This window comes from Colletotrichum paranaense (assembly GCF_030867605.1).
Source record: "Colletotrichum paranaense strain IMI 384185 chromosome Unknown Scaffold_5.1, whole genome shotgun sequence".
NCBI classification, from domain to species: Eukaryota; Fungi; Ascomycota; class Sordariomycetes; order Glomerellales; family Glomerellaceae; genus Colletotrichum; species Colletotrichum paranaense.
Genome location: NW_026848963.1, coordinates 2,311,753 through 2,337,267, shown reverse-complemented (window position 1 = coordinate 2,337,267; position 25,515 = coordinate 2,311,753). Strand labels below are relative to the sequence as shown.

At 53.5% G+C, this 25,515-nt stretch overlaps 10 protein-coding genes across 10 annotated transcripts; 5 read left to right on the top strand and 5 right to left on the bottom strand.

Annotated features, from left to right (window-relative positions):
• Positions 1-552: 552 nt before the first annotated feature.
• Positions 553-1,392, bottom strand: CPAR01_07171 (spherulin-1A; the record flags this gene model as incomplete). The annotated part of the gene is made up of 1 exon (XM_060491441.1): positions 553-1,392. The coding sequence occupies one exon, from the start codon at positions 1,390-1,392 to the stop codon at positions 553-555; it is 840 nt and encodes a 279-aa protein (XP_060350315.1).
• A 1,417-nt stretch (positions 1,393-2,809) lies between these two features.
• Positions 2,810-2,995, top strand: CPAR01_07170 (uncharacterized protein; the record flags this gene model as incomplete). Its single annotated transcript, XM_060491440.1, has 1 exon — positions 2,810-2,995. The coding sequence occupies one exon, from the start codon at positions 2,810-2,812 to the stop codon at positions 2,993-2,995; it is 186 nt and encodes a 61-aa protein (XP_060350314.1).
• Positions 2,996-3,118: 123 nt separating this feature from the next.
• CPAR01_07169 (FAD dependent oxidoreductase) lies at positions 3,119-5,580 on the bottom strand (the record flags this gene model as incomplete). Its single annotated transcript, XM_060491439.1, has 3 exons — positions 3,119-3,284; positions 3,341-3,845; positions 4,374-5,580. The coding sequence occupies 3 exons, from the start codon at positions 5,578-5,580 to the stop codon at positions 3,119-3,121; spliced, it is 1,878 nt and encodes a 625-aa protein (XP_060350313.1).
• Positions 5,581-6,850: 1,270 nt separating this feature from the next.
• On the bottom strand, positions 6,851-7,863 carry CPAR01_07168 (uncharacterized protein; the record flags this gene model as incomplete). Its single annotated transcript, XM_060491438.1, has 2 exons — positions 6,851-7,657; positions 7,729-7,863. 2 exons carry the CDS (start codon positions 7,861-7,863, stop codon positions 6,851-6,853), a joined length of 942 nt encoding a protein of 313 aa, XP_060350312.1.
• A 1,300-nt stretch (positions 7,864-9,163) lies between these two features.
• CPAR01_07167 (uncharacterized protein) lies at positions 9,164-11,483 on the top strand (the record flags this gene model as incomplete). The annotated part of the gene is made up of 2 exons (XM_060491437.1): positions 9,164-10,500; positions 10,586-11,483. 2 exons carry the CDS (start codon positions 9,164-9,166, stop codon positions 11,481-11,483), a joined length of 2,235 nt encoding a protein of 744 aa, XP_060350311.1.
• Positions 11,484-11,584: 101 nt separating this feature from the next.
• CPAR01_07166 (uncharacterized protein) lies at positions 11,585-13,144 on the bottom strand (the record flags this gene model as incomplete). Its single annotated transcript, XM_060491436.1, has 1 exon — positions 11,585-13,144. One exon carries the CDS (start codon positions 13,142-13,144, stop codon positions 11,585-11,587), a length of 1,560 nt encoding a protein of 519 aa, XP_060350310.1.
• A 779-nt stretch (positions 13,145-13,923) lies between these two features.
• Positions 13,924-15,208, top strand: CPAR01_07165 (uncharacterized protein; the record flags this gene model as incomplete). Its single annotated transcript, XM_060491435.1, has 4 exons — positions 13,924-14,211; positions 14,292-14,366; positions 14,430-14,497; positions 14,584-15,208. The coding sequence occupies 4 exons, from the start codon at positions 13,924-13,926 to the stop codon at positions 15,206-15,208; spliced, it is 1,056 nt and encodes a 351-aa protein (XP_060350309.1).
• Positions 15,209-15,580: 372 nt separating this feature from the next.
• CPAR01_07164 (ankyrin-2 ankyrin) lies at positions 15,581-18,039 on the top strand (the record flags this gene model as incomplete). The annotated part of the gene is made up of 4 exons (XM_060491434.1): positions 15,581-15,701; positions 15,750-15,985; positions 16,035-16,291; positions 16,344-18,039. The coding sequence occupies 4 exons, from the start codon at positions 15,581-15,583 to the stop codon at positions 18,037-18,039; spliced, it is 2,310 nt and encodes a 769-aa protein (XP_060350308.1).
• Positions 18,040-21,062: 3,023 nt separating this feature from the next.
• Positions 21,063-21,443, top strand: CPAR01_07163 (uncharacterized protein; the record flags this gene model as incomplete). The annotated part of the gene is made up of 1 exon (XM_060491433.1): positions 21,063-21,443. One exon carries the CDS (start codon positions 21,063-21,065, stop codon positions 21,441-21,443), a length of 381 nt encoding a protein of 126 aa, XP_060350307.1.
• An 895-nt stretch (positions 21,444-22,338) lies between these two features.
• On the bottom strand, positions 22,339-24,478 carry CPAR01_07162 (uncharacterized protein; the record flags this gene model as incomplete). The annotated part of the gene is made up of 3 exons (XM_060491432.1): positions 22,339-23,346; positions 23,425-23,918; positions 24,115-24,478. The coding sequence occupies 3 exons, from the start codon at positions 24,476-24,478 to the stop codon at positions 22,339-22,341; spliced, it is 1,866 nt and encodes a 621-aa protein (XP_060350306.1).
• Between the last annotated feature and the right edge of the window lie 1,037 nt (positions 24,479-25,515).

The following is a 25,515-nucleotide window of genomic DNA, read 5'->3' as shown; positions in this document are numbered from 1 at the left end:
GAAGGAAGCTTGAGTTGTATTGGTGATCCTCGCACGTCCAACGCGAGGTTGGCATTTCGCCCGATGCGATGCAACTCTGACACTACGACTCTGAGGCGTGCTGATGTAACTCAAGTTCGCAATATCGAAGAGCTCGTTGGCCAAGGTGAAGGGGTCTACTTTTCCGACAGCATTTGGGACTTGTGAGGATGGCATTCCCCAAATCATCTGTGACTATTTCTTAGGTACCTATGTGGGTTGCATTGCACAATCGTAACCGAATGAAGCGGCTCGACAACTTAGCAGCTAATGTATTATCGAGCCACACTGTTCAGTGAGGTGAAGCAAAAAACAAAGATGAGTAGAAGAATGTATTGACAGTGTCTAAACAAGATATTTGATACCCAAAATCTAAACGCCAGTGAGCCAATGTCCTTGGCTATGCAACCCACGCTATGCCCCTCCAAATGAACTTCAATGCCTACGCTGAAATGCTGACTACCTGTCAGGCTCCATACAACAATGCATATTTACAATTGCCATCCCAATCACAGCCCGTCAATCGTCACGAGTCTAGTTCTGGGGCGCGCCAAAGATCTCGTTGAGGTCGCGCTTCGCGTTGCGCTTGATGCCGCACTTGTTCAAGCAGGCGTCGATGCCGAGAGCAATGTTGGCAGGGATGTGCTTACGGAAGCTCTCAAGATCGGCACCGTCAATTGTCTGCACGCCGCCGAGGGTGGCAGAGACGACATCCGGGCGGAGGTTGAAGAAAGCTTGAGCAACCTGCTCGACACCGGGGTCGACGTTGTTGAAGCCGGCAACGAAGACGGCATCCTCGCAGTCGGGGTTGAACTCCTGGTGGATCGCGCCCTGGGGGAAGACGGACATTTGATACGTCTCCATGGTGTTGGCGATGGGGTCGAGGCCGTTCTCGACGACGAAGTTGGTGACAAGGCGGCCCTTGACGATCACGTTGAGCTCGGTGGCGCGGTTGTGGACGTGGGCCGTGTTCATGCCGCAGGGGCCGAGGAAGCCGAGGGTCATGGCGGCGCCGTTGCCGATGAGGGCCGGGAAGGTCTTTGCCGTGGCGGAGGTGGAGAAGCCACCCTTGCCGCGGGACTCGGAGCCCTCGGGGGCGCCGGAGTCGTTGAAGTCGAAGACGAAGTCGCCGGGTTGGTTGAGGAGGCGGACGCGCTCTTGCTGAGTGGGTGCGGTCATCAGCTTTGTGATGAGGTCTGCGTTGCCGGCACGGGTGTTGACGGGGACGATGGGGGGAAGGACATTGTCGATGGAGCTGGTGTCGGTTTGAGTGGAGATGGTGGCGGAGGACGAGGGGTGGTTCGGGTTGGTGGTCGGCGCGGCCAGAGCGGCGGCGGAGAAGAGGATGGAAGAGAGAATGGTGGAGGTGTACATCTTGACTGCTTTATGTATTTTTTCTTTGCTGTAGGAATGACAGACAGGATATCCGAGCTGACAAAGGAGACAAGGAAAAGAGAAATAGGAAAGATGAAAATGCGGAAAGCGAACTTATCAGCTTGTTGATGCTGTGATGTGTGTGATGATGAGAGGAAAGAGAAATGAAGAGGCGTTCGATGAGGCTATTATATAACATGGTCGCGACACAAAAGGATTGCAACATTGTGTACTTCATCAAGTGGCCGCAGATGAGCGTCAGCCTCATTCAATCCAACAAGCACATATCTGGTGTATAGGTTGGTAATTCCCACGATATGGGGCACAGCATCCTTCTGCTGATGGCTTTGGAATCATACCAACATAGGCTACAACAAGACATAACTCATTGTCCCGATGGGTGCAAAATGTCAGCTTACTTGTTGCCTCGTTACTGAATCTGGCCTCATGCTGCTGACCAGCAATCTCAACACCCTAGCCACGAGTCCAGAATATTGCAGTCTTAGGATGGCAGCTGCATGTTTGTGCTGACGGTTCCCAGGGCTGACGTCGGCGGTGCACGGTAGGCGTGCCAGTCTCTTGGGTCCCTTCTAGGAAACAAACAGCGAAACATGGTGGGGAGGGGCGGGAGTCTGTTCGTCCGGAGGAGTGTTGTCAGCATTTAGTCGTTGGTTGGAGCTGCCAAGTAGGGCTGTGGGATTTGGTCGGTCTATGTTTAACTGTTTGCTTTTTATCCTCCCGTCCCACGTGGTACCTTTCAGTCAATCTGCTTCTAGTCTTGCAGACTGGTCGGTGTCTCTCAACCATGTTTGGTGCCATGGTCACGATAGGTAAAGTACTTGAGAAGTTCCTGACAGTCCATCCCGAACCAAGTCAGTAGATATTCGCCAGTGAACTTTAACACTAAATTTGCAGTGACGTCCTCTGCCAGCACTAAGGTACCTGTGGAAACTCGCCTGGCAAGATGCCCAACCCAACAAATACACGAACCGTAGCGCATCGTGGAACCTAGTAGTTCATGGCCAACATTGAAATCAGTTGCAGTTACTTTCAGTCATTGAAGAGAAAGTTTGATTCCAACCTGGAGACTGTAGACTGCATGTTGACGGAGAGGAAATCCTTCCAAGGCTGATGGGCCAATAATCCCTGCTTCGAGCCCACCCACTGCTCTTGGTAGTGCTTACATGATTAGAACAGGCTGCAGAATTTAGCTGTGCGGCGGGGAGGCGAAGCAGCTATCCTAAGCTTAATAACGAGCTGCGCATTCTAATTTCGTCCTAATTCAACCCTTTGTTTATTCACCGGCTGCGCATGTAGGTCGCGAACTCTTCACCCAAGACAGTTCCTTAGGCAGCACCAAACGTGCAGCTCCTCTCCAGATGCATGGAAATCCTTTTTCATGTGTACTTGATAAGATATGTCCGAACATGTTGTCATTTACTGCAAGACCAGAGTATCTGGCGCTGGTAATGACACAGGAGGCTTAACGAGGAAGAAGATTGACGTCTCAGGTATTACCTCAGCGGATCATTGCTGGACGGCACAGTTCAATTATTCCACGGCGACGCGACCGAAAGACTTTCTATCAGATGCGATGTTATAGGTGACATCATTTCGATATTCCATGCAATGAAGGATCACTTCTTTCCGCACCAACTTCTCGGGCTAAATGATGGTGAAATAAGGTCACGTCCGTATATGTTCTTTCATCAAACCAAATTTTGGCTCAGAGATCTTTTATAGGTGCATCCCCTTCAGTCTTACCAGTGCCATACTTCTTCACCTTGTTCTTGCCAGCATCCTTATCCGCAGCGAAAGCTTCAACCTCTTTACTGTCCATGACCTTGATGACGTTGTCCGCTTGCCACTTCTTGAACGAGAACCCAACGCCCCTAGAATATGCGATTAGCTTGATAATGGGCGTTCCTCATGTTCGTGGTGAGCTTACTCATGGCTGTAGTCCTTGTCATTGGCCTGATCCTTGTGGTACTTGACCTGAATGAAGTCGCTGTCGACGGTGCCAGGATCCAGGCTAAGACTAACAAGCGCATTGATCGTCGCAGTCTTTGGGATGAGCTTAAAAGTCCAGCTTTGCTCGTTCCTGAACTGAATCAGGTCTCGGTCGTTCTTCACAATCTCGTACCCCTCGTTCACGCTCGCCTTGAAGAGCTTAGGCAAGGCGAACCACTGCCCTGCCATCTTGTACCGGTCGTTGGCGTAGACAAACTGGTCGTCATACACGCAGTCAGCGGTGTACCGCTTCACGCGCTCGACTGTGGGCTCCATTGAGTACAGCGCGATGATGTCGTCAATCAAGCGCTGACGCGCTGGAGAGAGGGGAATTGACTTGGATGGGTTGGGGTGGTAATCCTCAGTGGTCGAGGTCTGGCGGACTTCAAACTCTTCTCCTGGGGTGGCAGAGGTTTTGCCGGGAAAGTTGATATGTCCGGAGTCTGAAGACATCTTAGTGGCAGTATGCAATGTACGATGAAAGCTTCTGGGGGACTGTGAACAGGCTGTTGCGAAAAGTTGTGTTCTGAAAGCAAATCTCGACATTGATGAAGCTCCTTGTATGGGCTAGAGAGAACTCATCGCCTGGGCACATGCACTTATAAACATCTGATAAAAGCTTACTCTCAGGACACACCCCATGGTCATGACGCGCTCAACTCGCCGACAAAGACAGCCTGGGCTCTCTCACTCGTTTCTTCTATGATCATAACCACGTGTTATTCGTAGTCTGACGTTCGGAAAATGTGGCGGTCATGTCGATTATGTAGCGCTGACGTCAACATCTTTGCGTCTTCAGATGGGTCTAACACGGACTGAGACCGCTCTGAAGGGATGATCTAGATCCGTGAAGAACGCTGATGGATGAAAATCATTGAGACTTTAAATAAAGAATTCTCATCACAGATTGGAACAAGTATTTGTTTCTTTAATCGAAGGCTACTATATATCCTTCAGGTCCACTACCTCACCCGCACGCCAGCTCACATTCTGACCAGCATCACTGCCTTCCTTCCACTTCCACCGAACGATATCTTGCTTTCCTTTCTCTACCAAGTCCTTGATCCATTGTCCGACCACCGGAAGCATCTTGAAGCCGTGGCCCGAGTCGCCTGTCGCCAGATACAGGCCCTTCTTTCCTGGCACAGCGTCGATAACATAATCAGAGTCCGCCGTATCGGCACACCAGCAGATGTGCTGGTCGACAAAAGGTCTATCAGCCAGGCCCGGAAGGGTTTCCTGGAGCAGCTTTCGAATCCGACGCACATCAGCCTCGGGTACGAAGTCGTTCTTCTCTGGAGGCGTGGACAGGCCTGTCGTCGTCGAGTAATTGGTGTAGCCTCCACCACTTGGGGAGAGCTTGAGGATGCCCGTGCCAGGTTCTGGCTCAAAGAAGAAACCCAAGTCCCGAGCGTATGTGACCGGAATTCCCTTCAAGCGCGCTGCTTCCTCCGACTGGAGTTGTATGTGCAAGACACTCCATGCCTTTGCCGTGACTTGACGGCCGACGGACGGGAGCACGTTTCCGAGCGAAGCCCCGACCGTAAGAATCGTTGTCGCTGCCTTGAAGTCTTTGCCGGAAGTCGTGCGGGCGCCTATGCATTTGTCCCCGTCATACGTGAGGCTCGCAACATTCTCCCCAGTGTGGATCTCGACTCCCTGGGCTTTGACGTATTCATAGACTGCCTTGAGCGCATTCGCGGCATGCGCATAACCCGCGAACTGATTGAAATACCCTTCCCATCCTTCCATAGGCCCGTCCAGTGCCGGCGCAGCTTTGGCGATATCTTCTCTGTTCTTGATCGGGTTGATCCTACCAGCCCAAGCTGGATGCACCCGGATACTCTCAAGAGATTTAGCTAGGGTCTTTTTCGTCTTTTCCGGCGCTGCTGCTGAGTTGGCTAAGAGGTACCCCGTCTGGTGGTAGTGCGGCGCGAATAGTTCGTTGTCGGCCCATTCCGACATGGCCTGCAAGGCCAGCTCGGTATAGAAGGGGTCTTCATATTCTGCGCGGACAATTTTGTTGACGTCGTTGCCCGCCGAGAGAGACGAGGGAACGGATGTTCCTTTCTCGAGAATCGTGATGGACTTGTACCCGGCACGTGTGAAGTGATACGCTGCTGACAGGCCAAAGGTGCCAGCGCCAACGATCAATATTGAGTCTTGAAGGTCAGGCATCTTGGCTTTTTCCCTTTTCGGTTTATTGCGAACAAAAGTTCACAGTCAGAGGACTATGGCGGAATGATGTCGATTTTGAGTTCTGGGAGCCAAGTCGCATTCAGCTCCGACGTCGGATCGAGGGCCGCTCTCCCGCGCTGCTCGGATTCAGGCCCCCACGGCAAAGGTGTCCGAGATAAGAAGCCCACCGCGGGGAAGTGGAAACGGCAACCCCAGTCCGATGCCACATTGTCGGCGCGCTCACACCGAAGCCGAACCAAAATCTCTTCCATGCCTATCGTCGCCTATCTTCACCCACATATGGTGTATGTATCTGCGGGGTAAAGAAACTGAGTCGGGCTTCCTCAGCTGAGGCTCATTAGTTCGGCCCTTATTTGTTATGGTCTCTCATCTGGGGTTTCGAGGCCTTATCTGCAGCTCAATACTGAACATGCCATCAACGTGCCGTAGCCCCGTTGAGGGAGTCACCACTTTCTCATCCCATCTAGAGAATACTAAAGTTCCTTTTTGTCGTGTCGTACCTAGTAGAAGAAATATCCCGACCATGGCCGACTCCAATGGCCCGCCGCATCGGCGGAGAAGCGGGGACTTTCGGGCCAGAAGTGGATGCCGTACATGCAGAGGTATGTAAAATTACTAGTACCTATAGTCAGAAAGGACCAGCCAGCTAAAAGTGTATGCATCATAGGACGTCGTGTAAAATGTCCCGGTCCGTCCCCATGTTTCTACCTAGAGCTTCAATGGAAGTGAAATTTTGACTGAATCTATAGAACAACGTCCAATGTGCGATCATTGTCGGCGCTTGGGACTAGCCTGTCGATATAGGCTAAAACTAACTTGGCTAGCAGTCTCTGGGTATGAACAGCAGCAGCGAGGTTTCTCCAAGAGACGTCCACAGCCATTAAGTCATGACGAAGACACCGAAGAGGGGATGTTTCTCAACAGCCATATTCATGATTCAGGGTACATGAATTGGATGAGAAAACTGGAAAAGGCACGGACGTTTTCTGATGCAATCCAGCATCCGACGGGATATATCAATAGTCCCAAACAGGGTGACGCGAGGATGCCCCCTAGCTTCATTTGCACAACAGCCTAGAGAGACTCCCGCTTCCAAGATACTCGGAAGAATCATTGCAAATCCGAAGATGAACCACTGAGTCAAGGTAGCTTCGCCAAACTGGCTGACGACAATTCCTGCCTTGCGACCAGCCGTACGCCTTTTGGGGTAGCCCTTGTCCTATTTTGGTATTCTCGCACTGCTATTAAATCATCTTGGTACACAGGTTCTTGATACACCAAGTTGAACAAGATGATCTGTTAAACCAAAAGAGTCCCAACCGTCCCTCTCTGTCTGGTCTCGGAGCCACACCAGACCTACCATGCCAGCACCATTCGCTCCCACTCCGTCCTTCCCAACAAGTCGCCGCGGCACCACACATATCCAGTCCTCAGCCATGATAACGTTATAGTCACTTCGTTCCCCATAAGTTGTTGCGATTTCTCTTGCTGCGGATACTAGTCTTTCAAGACTGTGGCAGGCCTGCTCATGGGTCGCTGCCTGGGGTAATCGCAATACGAAATGTAGGTTGGGAACCCCAGCAATGGTCGAATTGATTTCTGCGTTGGGAACTCTTTTAGCGGCCGCTTCTACCTGAGATTCAAGTCTCTTACCAATTTCAGACGTCGCCTTCTGAGGATACAGTGAGAAGTGAGTCGGCTGAGGAAAAATCTGCACATGCTTATGACCCTGAGATGATCCGGCGTCGACGCCGCAATTATAGATCATCAGTTGGGGCCCCAGAGTTGGCTTAAGTGCGATCATCACGGCACGTGCAGCCTCAACGTCAACGAAGTTGAGGTCTTGCGTCTGAGGCTCAAAAAGTCGGGTATATAATACGAATGCCGGCCGATACATGCAGCACAGATTAAGCTTCAGTGCATGATGAGACCCTACTTGCGCAACAACGAAGTCGGGATCTGGGGTCAGAAACGGCCCCTTGTCTGCCGTACGCTTGGGATCATCTCGCTCCAGATATGGCTTTCTTTTCAAAGCTGGACTAATGCGGAACTCGAACTGGTGAGGTCTGGTCAGAAATTTCTTCGGATACCGATTGCCTTTGGAAAGAGATTAAGGCTTTCTCGCACCTCGAAGCCGTTGTGGGAGACAATGTCGCTCTTAGATTCGCTGTAGAATAGCTTCCCTCTGGAAACCAAGTCGTCAAACATAAGTAGAGACTTCGAACCCAGGTCTTCTGGCAACGTGATTTTTGCCGTTGCCATGTTGACAGCCCAGCAACAGCAGAAGAGGTTCAACTGTATTTCCTGAGGTGTCTCGCCCTTGTTTTTTGGTGAGCTCCGGGTGGTGAGTTGGATGAGCGGTCTGAAAGCAAGACATTCTCCCTTCGCTCGGCTCGCGTGGGTGTTATCGGGATGTTAGTGTCCACGCTGTATCTTTGTAGGCCGCGCTAACAGAGGGCTCTCCGATTAGCAAGGCGTGCACTCAGCATTAACTCACTCACCGTAACCTTCCTACCAAAGTAGTCTATTCAGTCAGAAATGCCCAATGATGATCCGATTGAACAGAGTATTATACAAGCGATGCAAATTGCTAGTTTCTATATGCTAAAAGGTGTTTCCACTCCAGGTAAAGTTTTGCTGGTTGCAATCTATGGGGTTCGTATAATAAGAATCACTGAAGATCCCATCATTTTAGGCGGCTTGGCTTAGCGGAAGACGTGCTGGAAAGTTACGGTCATGTTCCGCGCACTTATTGTGAGACTGGTGAGCTGCGAACGCTGAGTGGATCGAAAGATTTGCGGCTAAGGGAATTCCAGTTTATCTCAGGGGCTTTTGGTTTTGTGTATCTTTTGAGATTGAATCCGAGGTAGAGAACCCATGTTGTGAAGCGGAAACCTTGGGCTCTGTTTCCAATCATTGTGAGAATTCTGTTGCTAACTTCCGGCCAGTGGTTGTAGGCATACCCACACATGTTGGAGAAGAGTGGCAATAAGCTTCATTCACCTGTGCAACTCTCCACCAACTTCCGGGATTTCTAATGGCCGAAGTGAGACGTATGGTCGAATCCGATATCACGCTGGATTGATATGGACTGCACAGTTTCTCGGGCAGTTTTAAGCGTTAAGAAATATTCGCCATGGTGATGTCGCGCATGCATGCCAGGTCCTGGGTGCATGAGAAAGTCGGAGGGCCGCAATTTCGAAATTTCAGAGCCTCTGAATGGTGGCAACTCCCCTGCGTTTACACGTCAATCATCGTCTTCCCCCATTAACCCTGCAAGAAATCACTGCCTAGTGGTCGTATGTTGGGGCTCGGCTGCGTTGCTCAGTGGATATAAATAAGCACGCAGCCTCACTCTGAGTCCCTCACTGGAGATCTCCACAGGGCTGGATGACGGAGCCATAGTGAATCTGATCCTGCAGAACATATTTCGTTTGTGTGGCGGCAAGAGTAATTTTAAATCAAGACGTCGAAGTGAAGATTCGGTGTGAAAGGAATTGTTGGCGATGAGACTGAGCGTAATTTCGCATACCGACTTGCGATCTGTATTTCAGAGCCGACGATGTATCAGCCACTGGATCGCGACACGGCAGACCACTCACCACTCAACTCCAACAAGAGCCAACAGCCCAGCCAAATTCGCCCTGTTGTACCAGACCACGGCGTCGCAAGCCTCAAGCCGAAGAAGACGTTCAAGCGGCCACCCAAGCGCCTAAGTCTCTTTCTAAAATTCAGTCTCGTCATCTCGTTGCTCTTCCTCGCGGGCGCCGTCGCCTTTATCTCATGGCTATGGTGGGCACCCCACCAAGACGTCCGCTGGCGGAAATGGGTCCTCGCCCCGAACCGGCTCCAACTGAGCATAACTCTATCCGCCGTCGTCATCCGAACTGCCATAGGCATACTGGCCACCGTGGCCACGGCCATGATTGCGTCGGTCGCGGTCGAGCGGAGGGGCGTATACCTCCAAGACATCGCCCAAGTTTCCGTCGCGCGCTTCTCTAGTGACGGACCGCTATCCCTGAGTCTCCTCGCGCTCACGAGCTCATCGCTACAGCCGCTGGTCCGTCTGGTCCTCGCGCTCTTAGCTATTACGACGATTGCTGCGCAGTTCACATCTACTCTTCTTGTAGCGGATCTCGAATCGCGCCGGGTTGTCACTTTTCCTGAGTCGGTGTCCAATGCGTATACCTTCATCTCAGGGAACCTCTCGAGCGGCAGGCCGCCTGAAGCTGTCTCCGGGTACGCGCACAACTACTGGATTCAACGACCGCGACTTACGGAAACATTTGCAGAGTACACAGGCACGGCAGCAGAAGGAGAAGGACTGGATGACACCGGCCCAACAGTCAGAGCATTCCTCCCCGTGGCATCGCAGCAAGAGCGCGAGTCGCTCCTCGAGTTCCAAGGCATGGCCAGAGTCCTAGACACGCGGTTCGTTTGCATGAGGCCAGAGCTCAGCAACGTCCGCCCGTGCAACGGCACAGACGGCGTCGACATTTGCGGTTCGATACGACTCGATCCCACCGTGAACGCGGCGGCTGCGGCGGGATTGATGTGGACGGATGAGATGAACTTCAATTTTAGTTGTCCTGTGACGGGGTACATGGGCAATCGATACGACTGGCAGATTTGCGCGTATGAGACGCTGAACTGGACGTCCTTTGACTGGTCTCTCCGGAATACCACGAGGATGACGACGATGAGGATTGTGTGGGATGCGGGAAGGATCCAGGGAAACATGAGCTCTGATAGCTTGAAGTCGACAGTCAAGGTGCTAAGTTCGACTGGCTCCGGCCCGTGGACGAGGGAGTCTCTGCATATCAGACTTGTTGATTCTAATACCGTTGGCAAAGACCAGTATATCAACTTCAACATGACGATGTGTGCACAGTTCTACAAGTGAGTACCCGAATTCTTTAGAGCTTGAACTGTTCCAACAGATTCTCCTGTGCTGCAGTATCTGACAACGTGTTCTTCCTAATAGCTACCCAGACTCGATTCAGTATCTCAACGTTTCCGAAACCAGCTCAAGCAACAGGACAGAGCCAACCTACGAGTGGGATGTAGAGCAAGAGGTCTACGACACGAGTGCAGTCCGCAAACAACTTGGCGCTGTCAAAGACGCTCCATCTCTATCCTACGAAGACCGCCAAGTCCTGACCATCAGCAAAGACAGCCTAGATTCGGCCGTCGCCGACGCTCGCGATGGCTCTAAATGGCAACAGTATGCCGCCGACCGCAGCCTGGAATGGTTTTTCAATCGCGTCACCTACGCCCGGATGCCCTCGATGCCCATCGCCTTCTGCCACAATTGCGCTCCCAATCTCGACTCCCAGGACGGCACCAGCGATGTGATCTATGAGCGACTTTTTGGCGATACCATCGACGAGACGGGATCGCCGGCTCGCGCGATGCAGGCAGTGTACTTTACCCTTGCGAGACTCGTCTACTACGACTTTCTCAGCGCCTTTTCTCCCAACACTGCCGTCCCTGGGATGAACACTGCGGATGTTGTCACGTTTGAGCTGACTTCGGTACCATGGCGATTCAGGGGTTATCTAGCCGTCGTGGGGATAATTCTTGTCTTCCTGACCTCATTTGCTGCGGCTGCGGTCCTGTTCAGGTCTACGCGATACAGCTTGCCTGAGAATGCGTGGCATACTGTAGCGCAGATCTCGGAAAGTCCCGAGCTGGCAGACTTGCTACACGACGCGAGAGTTGCTACTGATACCGATGTTGGACGTCTGGCAAAGGCCTCCAAGTCTCAACGTTTTGTCGTACGGGATGGTATCTTCACTCAAGCTTCGGGAGCTGATTTGGGTATGGAACTGGAGTCGAATCAGTCCCGCCGTCGACTGACGACGCATGAAGCAATTCCATAACGCGCGATGAGAGGCTCTCAATGGATGGGAGTTCATCACCAGATAGCATAGGAGTAATAATGTGAAATAACAAAAGAATGAGTTGAGATTTCTGCCTAACTTCACAGAGCCTTTGTCGCCTCCGTGGCAGACTTCTTCTGGCTTTCCTGCCCATCGTCGCTCTGGACATCCACCTTCTCCAACGTAGCAACACTATCCCCAGCTTCCCTCAACGATTTCCAATTGAGACCAAAGTCAAGAATATCGGGGTACTTGCGCACATACCACAGCATCCCGAGAATAGAAGCAATACTCCCAACACTGAACGCCGCCGCCAGCGGGAACCCGATAGGGTACCTCGGCGAGTCCGCCGTCCTCCATGCCCGCAGCGGAATAGTAGCATGCCCAACATACACAAGCGTCACCGCGAGTCCAACAATTACCGACCTCGCCTCAGGCTCCTTGCGCAAGATGATCGCAAGCCACGCGAGCAGCGCGTACCCCCACGCCGCAGTCGCATACGTCAAGAAGTAGAACGTCATGATCGTGCCCCTCCCACCGGGCCAGGCCGCCAGGACAGAGGTAGCCACGAGCTGAAGCAGCGCCGCGCCGACGGCAACCTGCCACCGCCAGTCCTTCCAATCGCTCAGCGCGTTGAGAGATATATTCGCCACGATGGAGATCGCGTAGCCGCCGAGCGGGATTAGGTTAACGGTGTACACCGAGTACAGCGCCGTCGTGCCGTCCGCGGCCTTGAGACCCTTGAGGTAGAGCAAGAAATACGAGTTTGCGCGTTGAGACCAAGCGAACTGCAGGTATGCCGCGAGGAAGAGGTACGTAACAGGCGAGGTAAAGAGTTTTCGCACACGAGACCAGAGGGCCTTGCCCTTGATAACCTCCTGTGTCGTCGTCCCTGACTTCCTCATACGCGAAGCAGCGAGCACACGTTCGTCCGCGGTGAGCCAGAGGGCGCGGGTTGTGGTCGGCGCGTCGGGGATGACGAGGAACCCGTAGAGACCCCAGACAATGGTCATGATACCCGAGACAACAAAGAGCCACTGCCAACCCTCGAGACCGTGCGCGCCGTTGAGGTTCTTGTAGAGCGCGGCCTGGAGGATGCCGAGGAACATGCTCCCCGCCTGGCTGCTCACGCCAAAGATGGCGAGGCGTTTACCGAGTTCGGAGGGGGTGTACCAGTTAAAGATGAGGTTCACGATACCCGGCCACGAAGTTGCCTCAAACACGCCCAGGAAGAAGCGCAGGACAAACACGGTTCGGGCGTTCTTGGCGGCAAATGTCGCGAGGGTGATGGCGCCCCAGACGACTTCGCAGAATGGAAGCCACAGGGAGGGGCGGACGCGGGTTTGGATGAGTTGGGAGGGCACGATGAAGAGGGCGTAGCCGATGGAGAAGTAGGTTGTGAACTCGACGAGTTCGTTGCCGTAGAGGGAGAGGGCTTCTTGCATGCCTGAGACGTAGGCTGCTGTTGTTGCGGACTGGTCCATGTCCTTCATGAGGCCGGCGATGAAGGCCCATGTTAGGAGGAGGATGTCGAGTTTGAGGACTAGGACGTGTTCTGCGTCTTCAAAGTAGGGGTGAATCTTGGCTAGCCATGGGATCGAGGGCTTCGTGAGGTTTGGGCTGGCTTCCGCCGAGGCCGGTTCGGGCTCGGTCTTTGTCATTGTTGGTGGTGCCTCGTGGTGTAGCTCGGATGGATGACGTTCAGATCTAGAATGTTTCCTCGGGCAGGCTTTCGATGGCCATGCGGGTGTTTAAGCACTGGCTTTCAGGGTCGTATTTGAACTTGATCATTCAACCGACATTCGCCATCACCATATGCCAAAACTACTCCCTCGAGCGGACAGATTCCGACAAGACGTCGGGACACACCGACGCTCAAGGAAATCCTTCAATAATACTGGGGCAAAGGGCCAGATGGCAACATCACCATCTTTCATGATGAAATGGGGAAAACGAAGGAACAGAATCGGGAAAAATAACAAAAGAATTGGGACGGATCAGCTGCTTTTTTGGCAGAAATTCAGATGAACCGTTAGCCAAAACTCTGTTTCTCGTTGCCGAGTCGTAGCGTTCCATGGGCTATCCCAGCTCCGGGGAAGCGTCCGCCGGCGGGCAGGGATACAACGTAAAATGTCGCCATTTCGCCGGCTTATGCCGTGACGCGTCGGTCTCCCGCCGAATGGTAAGATGAGAGCCTATCCAGCGTCTACGATTCGACTGTTCACCTCGCGGTGATTGTAAACCGCAAGCACGTTTGTCGGGATGATGCCGATCGAGTGAGACAGGACCTGACGCGATAATACCTAATTGAGTCTCGTCGACATTTGAGAAGGGCTATATACATACATCGACAGCAGGCGACCGGCGAATTCTACAGCGAAAGATTGCGTGCTTCGCCATTCCCGCTATCATACGCTGCACGTATTCAAGTCCAGCCACCATGTCGACCGAACCACTGTACCCAGCCTACCTCCCCACCAGGCCCGACGGCTTCCAGCCGACAATCGACGTGCCGTACTTTGAAGCCGAAGAACCCGGTGTCCGAGCCAAAGCCGCGCGATCCGCCTCCTCCGCCTCCTCCATCTTCCGGGAAGGCGGCGGCGCCAAAGTGGAGAACATCACACCCCGCGTCGGCGCCGAAGTCCGGGGTATCCAGCTTAGCCAGCTCTCCAAGGCCGGTCTGGATGAGGTCGCGCTGCTAGCGGCTGAGAGGGGTGTTTTGGTTTTTGTAGGTCTTCCATCGCGGATAGAGAGTGATGATGGTCACGCCATCGCCAGGTGAATGGATAATAACACTGGTCTTTCTAGAGAGATCAAGACTTTGCAGACATTGGGTTTGAGAGGCAAAAGGAGATCGTGAGGCACTATGGCCCTCTACACAAGGTACGATTGACAACCCCCCTATAGCTTGAACGCATTTGCTGATCTGCTTGCCCTTCTTCCCAGCACCCCACGATGGGATACCCAGAAGGCACAGGTCCAGAATTCCACGTCGTCTACGCAGACGAGAAAGCGTAAGATCCCCTATCCTCGCGTCACATCTCATATGGATGTATAGCTACTCATCACTCATCACTCACTCATCACTCACTCACCGCAGAGGCAACCTCCGCACCCTCCTAGGTCCCCGCACAACCTACGACCTCTGGCACATAGACCAAACCTTCACCCCAAACACCCCCTCAACGACCTTCTTCTGGGTCCTTGAAACGCCCGCCTCAGGCGGCGGCGACACGGCCTTCACATCCCTAACAGCAGCCTACGCGGCCCTCTCCCCAGCCTACCGCGCCACCCTCCGCGGCCTGCGGTTATTCCACACCTCCGCTTCCGTAGGTGAAGTCGCGCGCGTGGGCACGGAGCGCGCCCTCCGCGAGGCCGTCTCCACGACGCATCCGCTGGTGATTCGACACCCCGTGACGGGCGAGCCGAGTTTATTTGTGAACCCGACGATTGCGAGGCGGGTAGAGGGTTTTTTGCCCGAGGAGTCGGATGCGCTGTTGGGGTTTCTGCATAATCATGTCAAGAGTTTGGATTTCAGTTGTCGGGTGAGGTGGGAGGCTGGGTCGGTTGTTGTGTGGGATCAGAGAAGCGTTGCGCATAGCGCGGTGCCGGATTTCAGGGAGGGGGAGAGGAGGCATATGGTGAGAATCATACCGTATGGATCGAGGCCTGAGCCTGCGTTTCCTGAGGAGCACCAAGCCAGTCGAGAGGATGGAGAGGTGTAGTGTATATTGGTCTACCTAGTGATCCGCAGCTACATGGGAGAAGTTGATAGTAACTTTACCATTTGATAGGTCACAAAATTCGAAGTATGGGCGGAATAGTATCTCCATACTTCAGGATACGGACGCGTGCTGTCTACGTAGACAGTATACAGTCACTTGGCTTGCGAGGGATAGCAAAACCTCAAATCACCTTGCCGGGTTTCTTCATCAACCCCGCACTCTCGATTCTTGTGCCCAAAGTTGAGCCTCACAAAAGGCTGACAGGGATCTAGCATGGATGGGATGGGGTGAGCAGAGTGCGATGATCATACGCATCCAGACCGATTTGGAGTGCGACATAAGTGCGATAAGTGCGGTGAAAGTGCGACGGCAATGCCATTCGTCAACCCCACTACTGTCCCGCTCCCGTGCATGAAGGAGTGTGTCGCACTTACAAGTGCGATGGCCAACCCCGGTCTGCATGACAGCCTTACGAGTATCATCGTGAATAAGTGTAAGCCCAGTCCGTTGTCCCAAGCTACTTGACCTTCAACTAGAACAGACTTGTTTTCTAGCTTGACGGGCGGTCAAAGATCGATCTTCACTAGAGTTTCAATGGCGGTCAACCCGGCTCCTAACATCGGATCGCCGGTTGGACCACCTGCTGCGCCTTTGCCCTTCAGCTTGCAAACGTCGCAAGATGTGAGCGACATTCAAGAAGAGTCCAACAAACGAAAGAAACCACCAAGAAAACTGGACAGTGAAAAGTGCCAGCTTTGCAGACAACACAAATTGAAGGTATCTCGGTCCTCTTCCAAGCGCTTAACTTGCCCCGCCTGTACGGCAGAGCGCTTATGGCTTCGGTCAGAAAATTGCTGACAAGCGAGCTGCGAAGTGCCTTCCTCAACCTCGAACATGGCCGCAAAAGTGCGATCGCTGTTTGTCGAAAGGCCTAGAGTGTTCACCTGGCGAAGTCAAGAAAAGGACACGAAGACGGGCTCCAGGCGAAGAAGAGCCTGAAAGCATGATGAGTATCCCGAGCGACCGGGGATCCCACGGCCAAGATCATGATGGCTCTAGCACTTTTTGGAACTGCGAAGATCTGTAAGGCCCATGTCAGCTTCTTTCTTGAGTAGAGGCTAATCATATGAGACAGTATGGATATACTTACCGCAGTCCAGCTTCTAAACAGCGTATACGAAGTCCATCATCACCAGAGAACCTCCTTGCTAGATATTCTCGATTTCCAAAAGACTCCCTGCCAGAGCAATGGACCTGGGACTCAGGCACAGCTCGATGTGCCCTACGTCTCGGGCCTCCATCAGACCTTACCACTTCTCAAAGACAGGATATCGATCGCCATCAAGACGAGGCTCGGTCACGGCAAGACTACGTGTTTCGCGGAGAGGATGTTGTTTGAGAATACTCTCAGTGAGCTACACAGCAATTTGCCGAAGCGTCCGATTATTGATGGCCCTGTCGAAACCCATAAACTACTCATACGCGAACAGATCTCAGACCTGATGTTTCGGTCCAGGTCAAGCATGTCGGAGACCATTACGTTGAAAGCGATAGTCTCACTATCCACCACACTTTCTTCGAGGCTTCCGATACTTTTGAAGAAGTTTGATCTCTACGACTGGTCTTACGTTGAACAGGGCTTCGGCCCAGAATGGGAGAAGTTGGTCCCCCATGCGGTTGTTGGGTGTCTCCTCTTCGCTCCGGGCGATCTCTACTCAGACTCGCAGCCATACGCCAAGATCTGGGCTCACGACATTCTGGTGAAAGAGGGCGCGAAGTACCCCATAGTCGCACGGGATCTCGCCCTCATCCCTCCCAAATCCAGCAGCTGGTCCCTGAAGGAGCTCGCCTTCCTCACCGACCACGTCGGACCGGACCTCAAGGACAGTCAAGGGCTGACTCTCGTCCACGCCGCTATCTTGGACCGCAGGCCGGACATTGTGCATCAGCTTCTCGAGCCGGGAGGCGCCAAACCGTGGCACCGAATATTCAGGAGACGGTTCTCCCTTTTTCATTTCGCAGCCTCGGTGGGATGCGAGTCGTGCTACGCGGAGTTGCGCTGCCACGCAGAGATCCGGCCGGCGGAGGAGACGCGGGACCGGAACGGAATGCTGCCCTTGCACGTCGCTGCCCTTCGCGGGCAAGTGAACGTGGTGGAAGCTATTCTCAAGGCGCATTTTGACGGAGCGGAGGAGAATGAGGAGTACGTGAATCGCGAGACGTCAGAAGCTGGGCATACTGCTTTGTATCTCGCGATAGCGCGGGCCGAAGATGATGCTACAGCTAGATTCTTGGCTATGTATCCCGGCGTCGACTTCCTCGTGGATCGTCAGGTACGGCAGACAGCGCTTCATGTTGCGGCGTCTCGCAAACGACACGGTCTATTGCGGTTTCTCCTTTCTCGAGCACCCGAGCATCAGCTCAATGTGCAGAACGAAGACGGTGAGACGGCATTGCATATTATTGCCCGGCATGGTGACCGAGAAACATTGAACGCTGTCTTGGACCTCCCCTCAATTGAACTTGACGTGACGGCCAACGACGGATCAACACCACTGGTTGATGCTGTGACGAACGGGAACATGGAGGCGATGGAAGCCTTGATCGGCTGCCCGGGTGTGGATATCACGGCGTTACGGCGGCCTTTGGAGCCCTTTGGGTTTTCTGCACTGGAGCATATTTTGCAAGAGGCAAACGGCAACGATGGTTCTGGGGGGTACGTCGATATTCTGGAGTGCTTGCGAGTGCGTTGTCCCGAGCTAGAAGACGATCTTTATGAGGCTTCAATGGCTGAGATGGAGACGGATGACGGTGATATGGAGGTTGAGTAATTGTACGAGGTGACATCATCCCGAGCAAGGCGGCTCTAGGCTGGCGAGGGAGGTGCTACATAGCTTCGCACTGCAATAAGCCATACTTATGACTGTCAGCGTACTATCCTCGAGATAAGTTCGAATCACGTGAAGTTCATTAGACGTAGCTCATGAGGCCTGTCTTGAAGTCATCGCCAAATTCCGTCATCCGGTCAGCTGGGATGACAGAGGAGCTTGCTGAAGCCTGATAGGTTGCAGTGCACTGACGACACTGGTTGACCCGACGGCGCAGTTGCAATATCGCTAAAGGGCGAGGTTTTCGCCGGGGTGATTGACTCGGAGGGCGGGGATCGAAGCGGACGAACCCCTGGGTGTTGGTCCCACCGATTGCTCATGGGGCGATGTAACGCCGAATGCGAAGGTTCAGGGGAAATGGGTGGCGAAGGGAAGGGGCGGGAGGGGCAGACACGAGGTTGATGGTATCATGGTCGACGGTTTTCGGTGTCAAGTTGGTGATGGTTCGGTGCCTTATCTGTATTCGTCGTTCCTGGGACCCCGAGACGTGGTTGGGAGACTGAGATGGTGTGCAGTCTGGATTTTGGTTAAAGTCAGCGAGCACGCAAGCAAGGCGCGGGAGGCAGGACAAAATACCCGGACGGAACATCTGGTGCATCACTAACGGCATCGTGGGGCATTCCAGGCCGGATCGACACAGCGGGTCACCGTTTGGGAGCAGCGTTCAAGTGGTGAGGTCGAGCTTCGAAGGCCCGTCTCGAATCTCGACTCTGGAGTTTTCCGACGAGCGGTGGATTATTCGACAACGGGCCGAGACGGACGAACCACCCAAAAGAAAGCAGACGGAGACCCGGGAGTTAACTGTCTAAGCCTCCACCGTCAACGCGTGGTTCGTGTCCTTAGTAAAGGACCGGTCGTGGGAGGCTGACGGTTGTGGCCGAGAGGAAGAAGGAAACGTGACATACAGACGGATTGAAACGGCCTGGTCAACACGAGGCAAACGGCGAGAAAAATCACGACAAAGAAACGACGGCGGAGCTGTAGAAACCAACAAAGTGAAAGTTGCGCGAGCCAAAGTTGGGAAAGCTAGGAACAATGGCCGCAAGTGCAAGAAAACTCCACCGGAAGAGGAACGAAACTCGGAGGAGACACCAAGAACGAGAAGCAACGTCCGGGGAGCCATGAAGCTTGGGAAAGAGCAAGTGGGAAAGGGCAGGAGAGCACATGGCGGGACAGGGAAGGTGTCCCGGCTGGCGCCATATCGTTGGCTGCGATTGCGTGGAGAGTGGATCCATGTAGAGATGAGGTGGACCCAGGGGGTGTGGATACCAATCCCACGCTATTGATGGAAGAGGAAACGATGGGCAGGAACTGGCAGGGAAGAAACGAGGCATGAACCAGTCTATCGGAGGACCCGTCTCTTTTCCATCTTTTCCCATCTTTCCAGCGCTTCTCAGTGGCTGAAAGAGTTCTTGAGAAGCTTGGGAGCGAGCGTTGGATGCATCCAGGCGCGACGCTGAGTGTGACATTCGATATGCATATCCCAGACCTGCACCTGTCTGCAGTGCACCATACCACCCAGTGCTGCACCTGCGGCTCCAATTGTCAATTGTGCAAACTTTCTTGGATTGGTCCAAAGTGTCCAGCCCAGTGCTTCAGGACAATACTCCCTCCCACGGAATCGACCCCGTCTGTGTTCGTACATAGGTAGGTACCTTACCTGATGTACCGTCCCAGACTCCAAGGCAAGTTCCAGAAGCCCGAGCGACGTGCCCCACATCCTCCAATCCCCATCGCTCCAGAGGAAAGAACTCCTCCTCTTGGCTCTTGCTACACCTGCCACCTGCAGCTTCCTGCGCCTGCTCCTTCCCACTGCAAGTTGACACACACCACACCCCGTCTCCTCTCCTTCTTTCCCTCTCGTCTTCCGTGCCTTCCAACAACCCGTAACAACATTATCAAGGTTCTCTTCCTGCAGCTGCAACCGTATCTGGACCTACCTTTTCCCATCTGCTGAATCTGTGATTCGTAGACGGCTCTTTCCCTGCACGAGTCGTTCTTTCCCCTCCTTTTGAAGTACCTCACGAAGTACCTCAGTATTCCCCCCCTTCCCTTTCAGTCTGGCAGTTCCCTTCGCGGCCATCCAATCCTTTCCCTTGCACCTTGTCATTCTCTTCCCTTTCCACCACCACCACCACCACACCACACGGCACACACCTCACGCACCTCACACCCGACCACACCTCACCCTCCGGCCCGACCTAAAGGTACCCCTCCTTCAACTCACTTTACCACCTTGAGCCAAGCCGCCGCCGCCGCCATTCTTCCAATCTTTTTCTATCCATCCCAACCACTCCAGACCGGATACAACATCTCTCTCACTCGCACACACACACTCCCACCCAGTCCACTCGTTCCAATTCAACTTACCTTAATACACCAAAATCACACCAGAGGTCTCGAAGCCCGGCGTTTTGACTACCTCTCCTTCCCTCGCTCCCGCACCGACTCCCAACAGAGGTCACAGACACCAAGCTACTATCAGCCACAGGGCGCTGAATTAGAAAAAAAGAAAAAAGAACAAATCCAACAGCCAAAGCACCCGATCACGGCACCACAATCAGACACTTGCTGCCAAGCAGTCCTCCAAATACGACAGACATCTTACCGCAAACGCCAGCCGGCAGAAAGGGGGGATTACAACACATCCGAGCCATCAGAGACATCTGTGTCACTAGATTGCGACCTCCATTCCATTCCATTCCTACCGCGACCGATAAGCTTTTCGTCTGATCTGTTGCGCCCCTACATTACGACGTGCGTCTGCCACCGTTCACAGACATTGTCCTCCCGTAATACATCACAACCCGTCATCTGTACTTGCACAACCATCTCATCCCAAGTCGAGTCAATTAAGTTTGCCTCGTCCCGCCATCAACTTTGAGCAAGATCAATCTGTCCAGCAACCTCAACACAACAAGCTTTCCAAACCTATACCTAACGTCTTCGCTCGAATAACCGTCACAATGGCTCCCGGTATCCTTGAACGTATCCAGCAGAAGATTGAGCTCTTCCGTCTGGAGCAGCGCTACACTCGTCGCCGCCATCGCCGCTCGACTTTCGTCTCCAACGCAGTTTACGTCGACGGCGAGTATGTCTACCAGACTCCCACCTCCACCGGCTCCTCATCCGCCGGCACGACTAGCAGCAAGGAGTCCTCATCCCCACGAGTGAATGCCCTGCACCACGCCGAGCCTGCTTCGCCCACTGTCGCCCCGACGCAGACCGAACCCAGCAAGAAGCGATTGAGCCGCTTCGCCTCCATGCCCGGCTTCGGATCCTCAAAGCAGACTCCCACGAATGACTGGAGGTCAAGCCGCGTCAGCGTCAGCGAGATCCAGCGGTAGAAGCGTCTGGCTTACGCTACTTGAATCGATCAAAGAAGAAAAGCAAAGAAAAAACAGTTCCGGAACGAACGATACATAGATCAGGGCGGCAATCTCACGACGGCAACATGATTCCCCTCGGGGCGAGTCTTGGAGGTTCGACGACGACGAGGTTTTTGCTCAAAAGCAAATGGCATATTGCACTTTACGACCATATTCCGTCACGTCTCTTAGCGGCGCACTTGCATGAGCATTGGGGGGCCTGCTCTGGTTCTTTTTTTTTTTTTGTTGCTGGGAGGTTTGCATTGGCCGACATGCCAATTGCATATCTGCACCTGTTGCCCCCAATATGACCAGACGCTGTGTGAGAATCGCACCGGCGCTGGTCCTTGCTTGTCTGGACACACTACACCGACTTGTAATCTTGACTGCTGTTCGGGACAGATACCCTTCAGCTTACCGGCGTTGTGCACGCACCTTTTCTCCTGTACATATCCAATGGATTATATGACTACTTCAAACACTCTTGTCTCAGTGCCCCTATTTTGTGATGTTCGCGGATTGCTAAATCAGAAGGCCATGTTTGATGAACGCAGGAATTTGGTGAGAGATTGCAAACGCTGGATGCCGTTCCGTGTCTCAGATTCCAGGTGGTACCGGCAGTGATCGGCCGCGGCTCGAACGGCTGCAACTCGAAGGCATGCAGAGAATTCGGACGATCGCCCCGGACACATCGGCGACGCTTGGCTGTCTGACCCGGTATTGCTCGGAGGGGTTGGGCGAGACCCTGAAATCCCAAATTCCCTTTTTGCGGGGTGGATCAGTGGATGGTCCCCAAGCTCCCGACCGGATCCCGCGATTCGATTCTTGGGGTGACCCTTGGGTTTTTTCTTGAGGAAGATGGTACGAAGTATAATCACATCAAGAACAAGGGTGCCCCCTCAAACAGCTCGTCCCATGACGAAAACTTGCGACCGTGCTTTGCTTCCCGCTGTAGCTTCTCGACGAGGCGAGCACCGTCTATCATGCTTACCGTGCCCAGCTCTTCACCGACCGCTTGCATACCCGAGCACATGAAGGTTGTGGTTTCTTGATCGTTGTAGATGAGGGTGGATTGGATTCCACCGATGACCATTGGCCAGATGACGAATTTGTGTAACAACCCCGCGCTGGTTGCGATGGGATTTGATGGTGTTTCGTTGTTGGTAGCTTGTGAGGGATGTCGCTGGGCTCTTTGGGTGAAGAGGACGCGGAGGCTCGCGATGAGTGCGCTATATGCTGTTGATTCTCTTCTTGCGAGATGGGATGAGGCTTCTTCTGGCCAGAGGGTGCTTGATCTCGGTGCGGTTCCGAGACCGGCGAGGCTGTTGATGGCGTATAAGGCGGCGGCGCTGTGATACGTCGTCATCAGTGCTAGCCAAGCGTCCTTTGTTTCCTGGTCCTCGCTCAGTCTGTTTGGTGCCAGCGAGACCTGTGCGGTCGCCGAGATCTCTGCGGCCCATTTCTCGGGCGGTGAGGTGGCGAGATACTCTAGCACAGCAGATAGACCTTCTGGGAGATGCTTCGCCGTCTCTGGGTATAGTGCCCTCCGTGCCCGTAGCCCGTTGATGCGGATCAGGATCTTGGCCAGGTCGTTGGGGACCAGCCTCCACGGATTACGGGCGTCGGTTTCAGAGTCTTGGAAGATTGCTTCGTAGGATTCTTGTCTTGCGAGGATCGTGCCTGCGACGGACGATGAGTGGGTGGTGGCGTTGATGGCTCCGTGGGTGGACGTGCCGAAGATGTCAAAGATTGCGAATTGCTGGAGGAGGCGGCAGAGTTCTGGGTCTGAGTTGGCGACGGCTGCGAAGGGCCCGTGGGTGAGGATTATGCTCCATGCGCCGGTGATGTGGGATTGCCACGGGGCGTAGGCGGAGAATTGGATCTTGGGGGGGGTTTTAGTGTTTTGTTATATGTTGGGTGAATGGTGAGAGGATGAGGATGAGAGAGAGATAGAGTGTACCTGAGATGTGAGCATCACCATGATGCCGAGGAGGATGCTGGGCCCTGGATCTTCGGCGGTGTTTGGTGAGTTGTTCCCTTGAGGCTGGTGATATGCGCAGAGTTCTTGGCCTAAGGCTTGTAGGGCGGCTGCTTGGGATGCGAAGTGGACGCTTTTGAAATCGCCTGCGGCCATGAGCCTTGATAGTTCGGATGTATCGCCTGGCCGGGGTGCATGTTGCCTGATAGGAGGGCGGGATGTGGAGGTGGCGAGGGTCTTATTGTCGGTTGATAGTTTGAATAGGATACTTGATGATGAAGTTGAAGTCGATGATGATGATGACGGCGACGACGACGACGACGACGGCTGTCCGCTGATGTGTCTGTGGAGGGCTGCGATAGAGATATATGTGTTGCGGAGGTAGGAGGCGAGTGCGGCTATTTGGTGGGGGGAGATTTGATATGGTGATGTTGAGGTTGAGTAGGGGACTAGGTCGGGTGCTACGTGGTGATTATCTGTGAATAAGTAATTAGTTGGTTGATTGATTGAGCAATGAAGATGAGAATGAAGATGTGGGAGTGAGATTGAAGCACTGAAAACAGGAATGAGTGAGTGAGTGGTAATGTATGAGTGAGTGAGGTTTTCGGAGTGAGTGAAAGTGAAGTTCACAATTTGTGTGAACGTAAACCACACGGGGAAGCTGTTACCCACAATATTCCATGGCATCAGCCGCTATCCTCAACTCCATCACGGTTCCGGCCGTTCTCGGCGATCGGCACACGATGCCAAGCACCGACGCCGGTGAGCTGGCGCTGCTGCTACTCCGTGTCTTTCCTCGGCTACGGTCACTGTCACTGTTGCGGGATTGGCCGTCCGCGCCCGGCTCCCGATCCCGGACCCGGACGACGACGCCCTTTTGCGTTAGGACGAGGGGATCCCGGAAGGCGATGGGTCGCTTGTCGCCGTAGCCTGGACATTCTGTGCGTGCGATGACGCATTTCCGGCAGGAGGGGACGGAGGAGTCGCAACGGAGGCGCTTTTTGCGGCAGCGCCAGCATTGAGGGCCCAGGGTCATTGTGGCTCTGGATGAGGAACCTGTTGTCTCTAGAGAGTGTGGCGTTGGATGATGGGAGCGCAGCGGAGGGTGGCCTGTGCCTGATCGTCTCCAGATTGTATGAGTAGCTGTGCAGAGCTTGGACAAGGCTGTGTTTGTCTTGTGAAATTATCCTATGGTGATGTCTAATGACTTGCTATGGATGATAGAGGCGGCAGTGGTCGTGGGGGGGACAAGTTCCCCCACTTCAAATGATTAGTCTTCAAGTTTTCGGCATATGGCGACGGTGAGTTTGCGCAGAGCGGCGATGTCGGCCCCCGATTTAGCCCAATCAACGGGCCATAGGTAGCCCGAATCGGAAGCGTGCACGCTTTGCTAAAGATACTGCAGGCTGACACAGCGACACGGAGCTTACAGAGCTTTTTGCGTTTAAACGCGGCTCCACTATAATTCTGGCTGTTTTCAATTGACGAGGGCCGATGGCGATGTAATCACTGTGAAATAGGGCGACAATGAGGGAGTTGAGGGCCCATTCTGAGTGAACGACGATGTTGAGATCGACGCCGACATGAGGAGCTGGCAAGCTGCTATACCAGAGGAACTTGATCCTGGCTGTCATCTATTGGCATTCTGCACTATTATTGCGTCTACCTTCGGGAGACCTGTGACATGGTCGCTGTCGCGTGGATCGTAGCTGAGACAGCCAGCACAGCCTCGTAATCTTGGTTACAGGTCGATCGAGAGATTTCCTGTCTAATTTGACCCACGGGGGAGATTCGAACTTGATCGACGAAACAATTGGAGACGGCGGCGGGTTTCTGTGGCTCTTGCGCATGCCGTGTTTTCCATGATGGAGTGACCAACATCGAAGTAGATCCAGACTTTAAGATTCCTCAATTCTCTCGCCAGGCTAAAGTCCAGCCCTGAGATGCTGATGGAGTTGGATGCTGTGAGTTTCCCGGGGCATGGCGCAGTGGTATCCGCTGGGTGACAATTTTGAGAGCTGACGACTACCCCATTCTTGGCGATCAAGTACCCCTGGTATCTGGACCTGGATT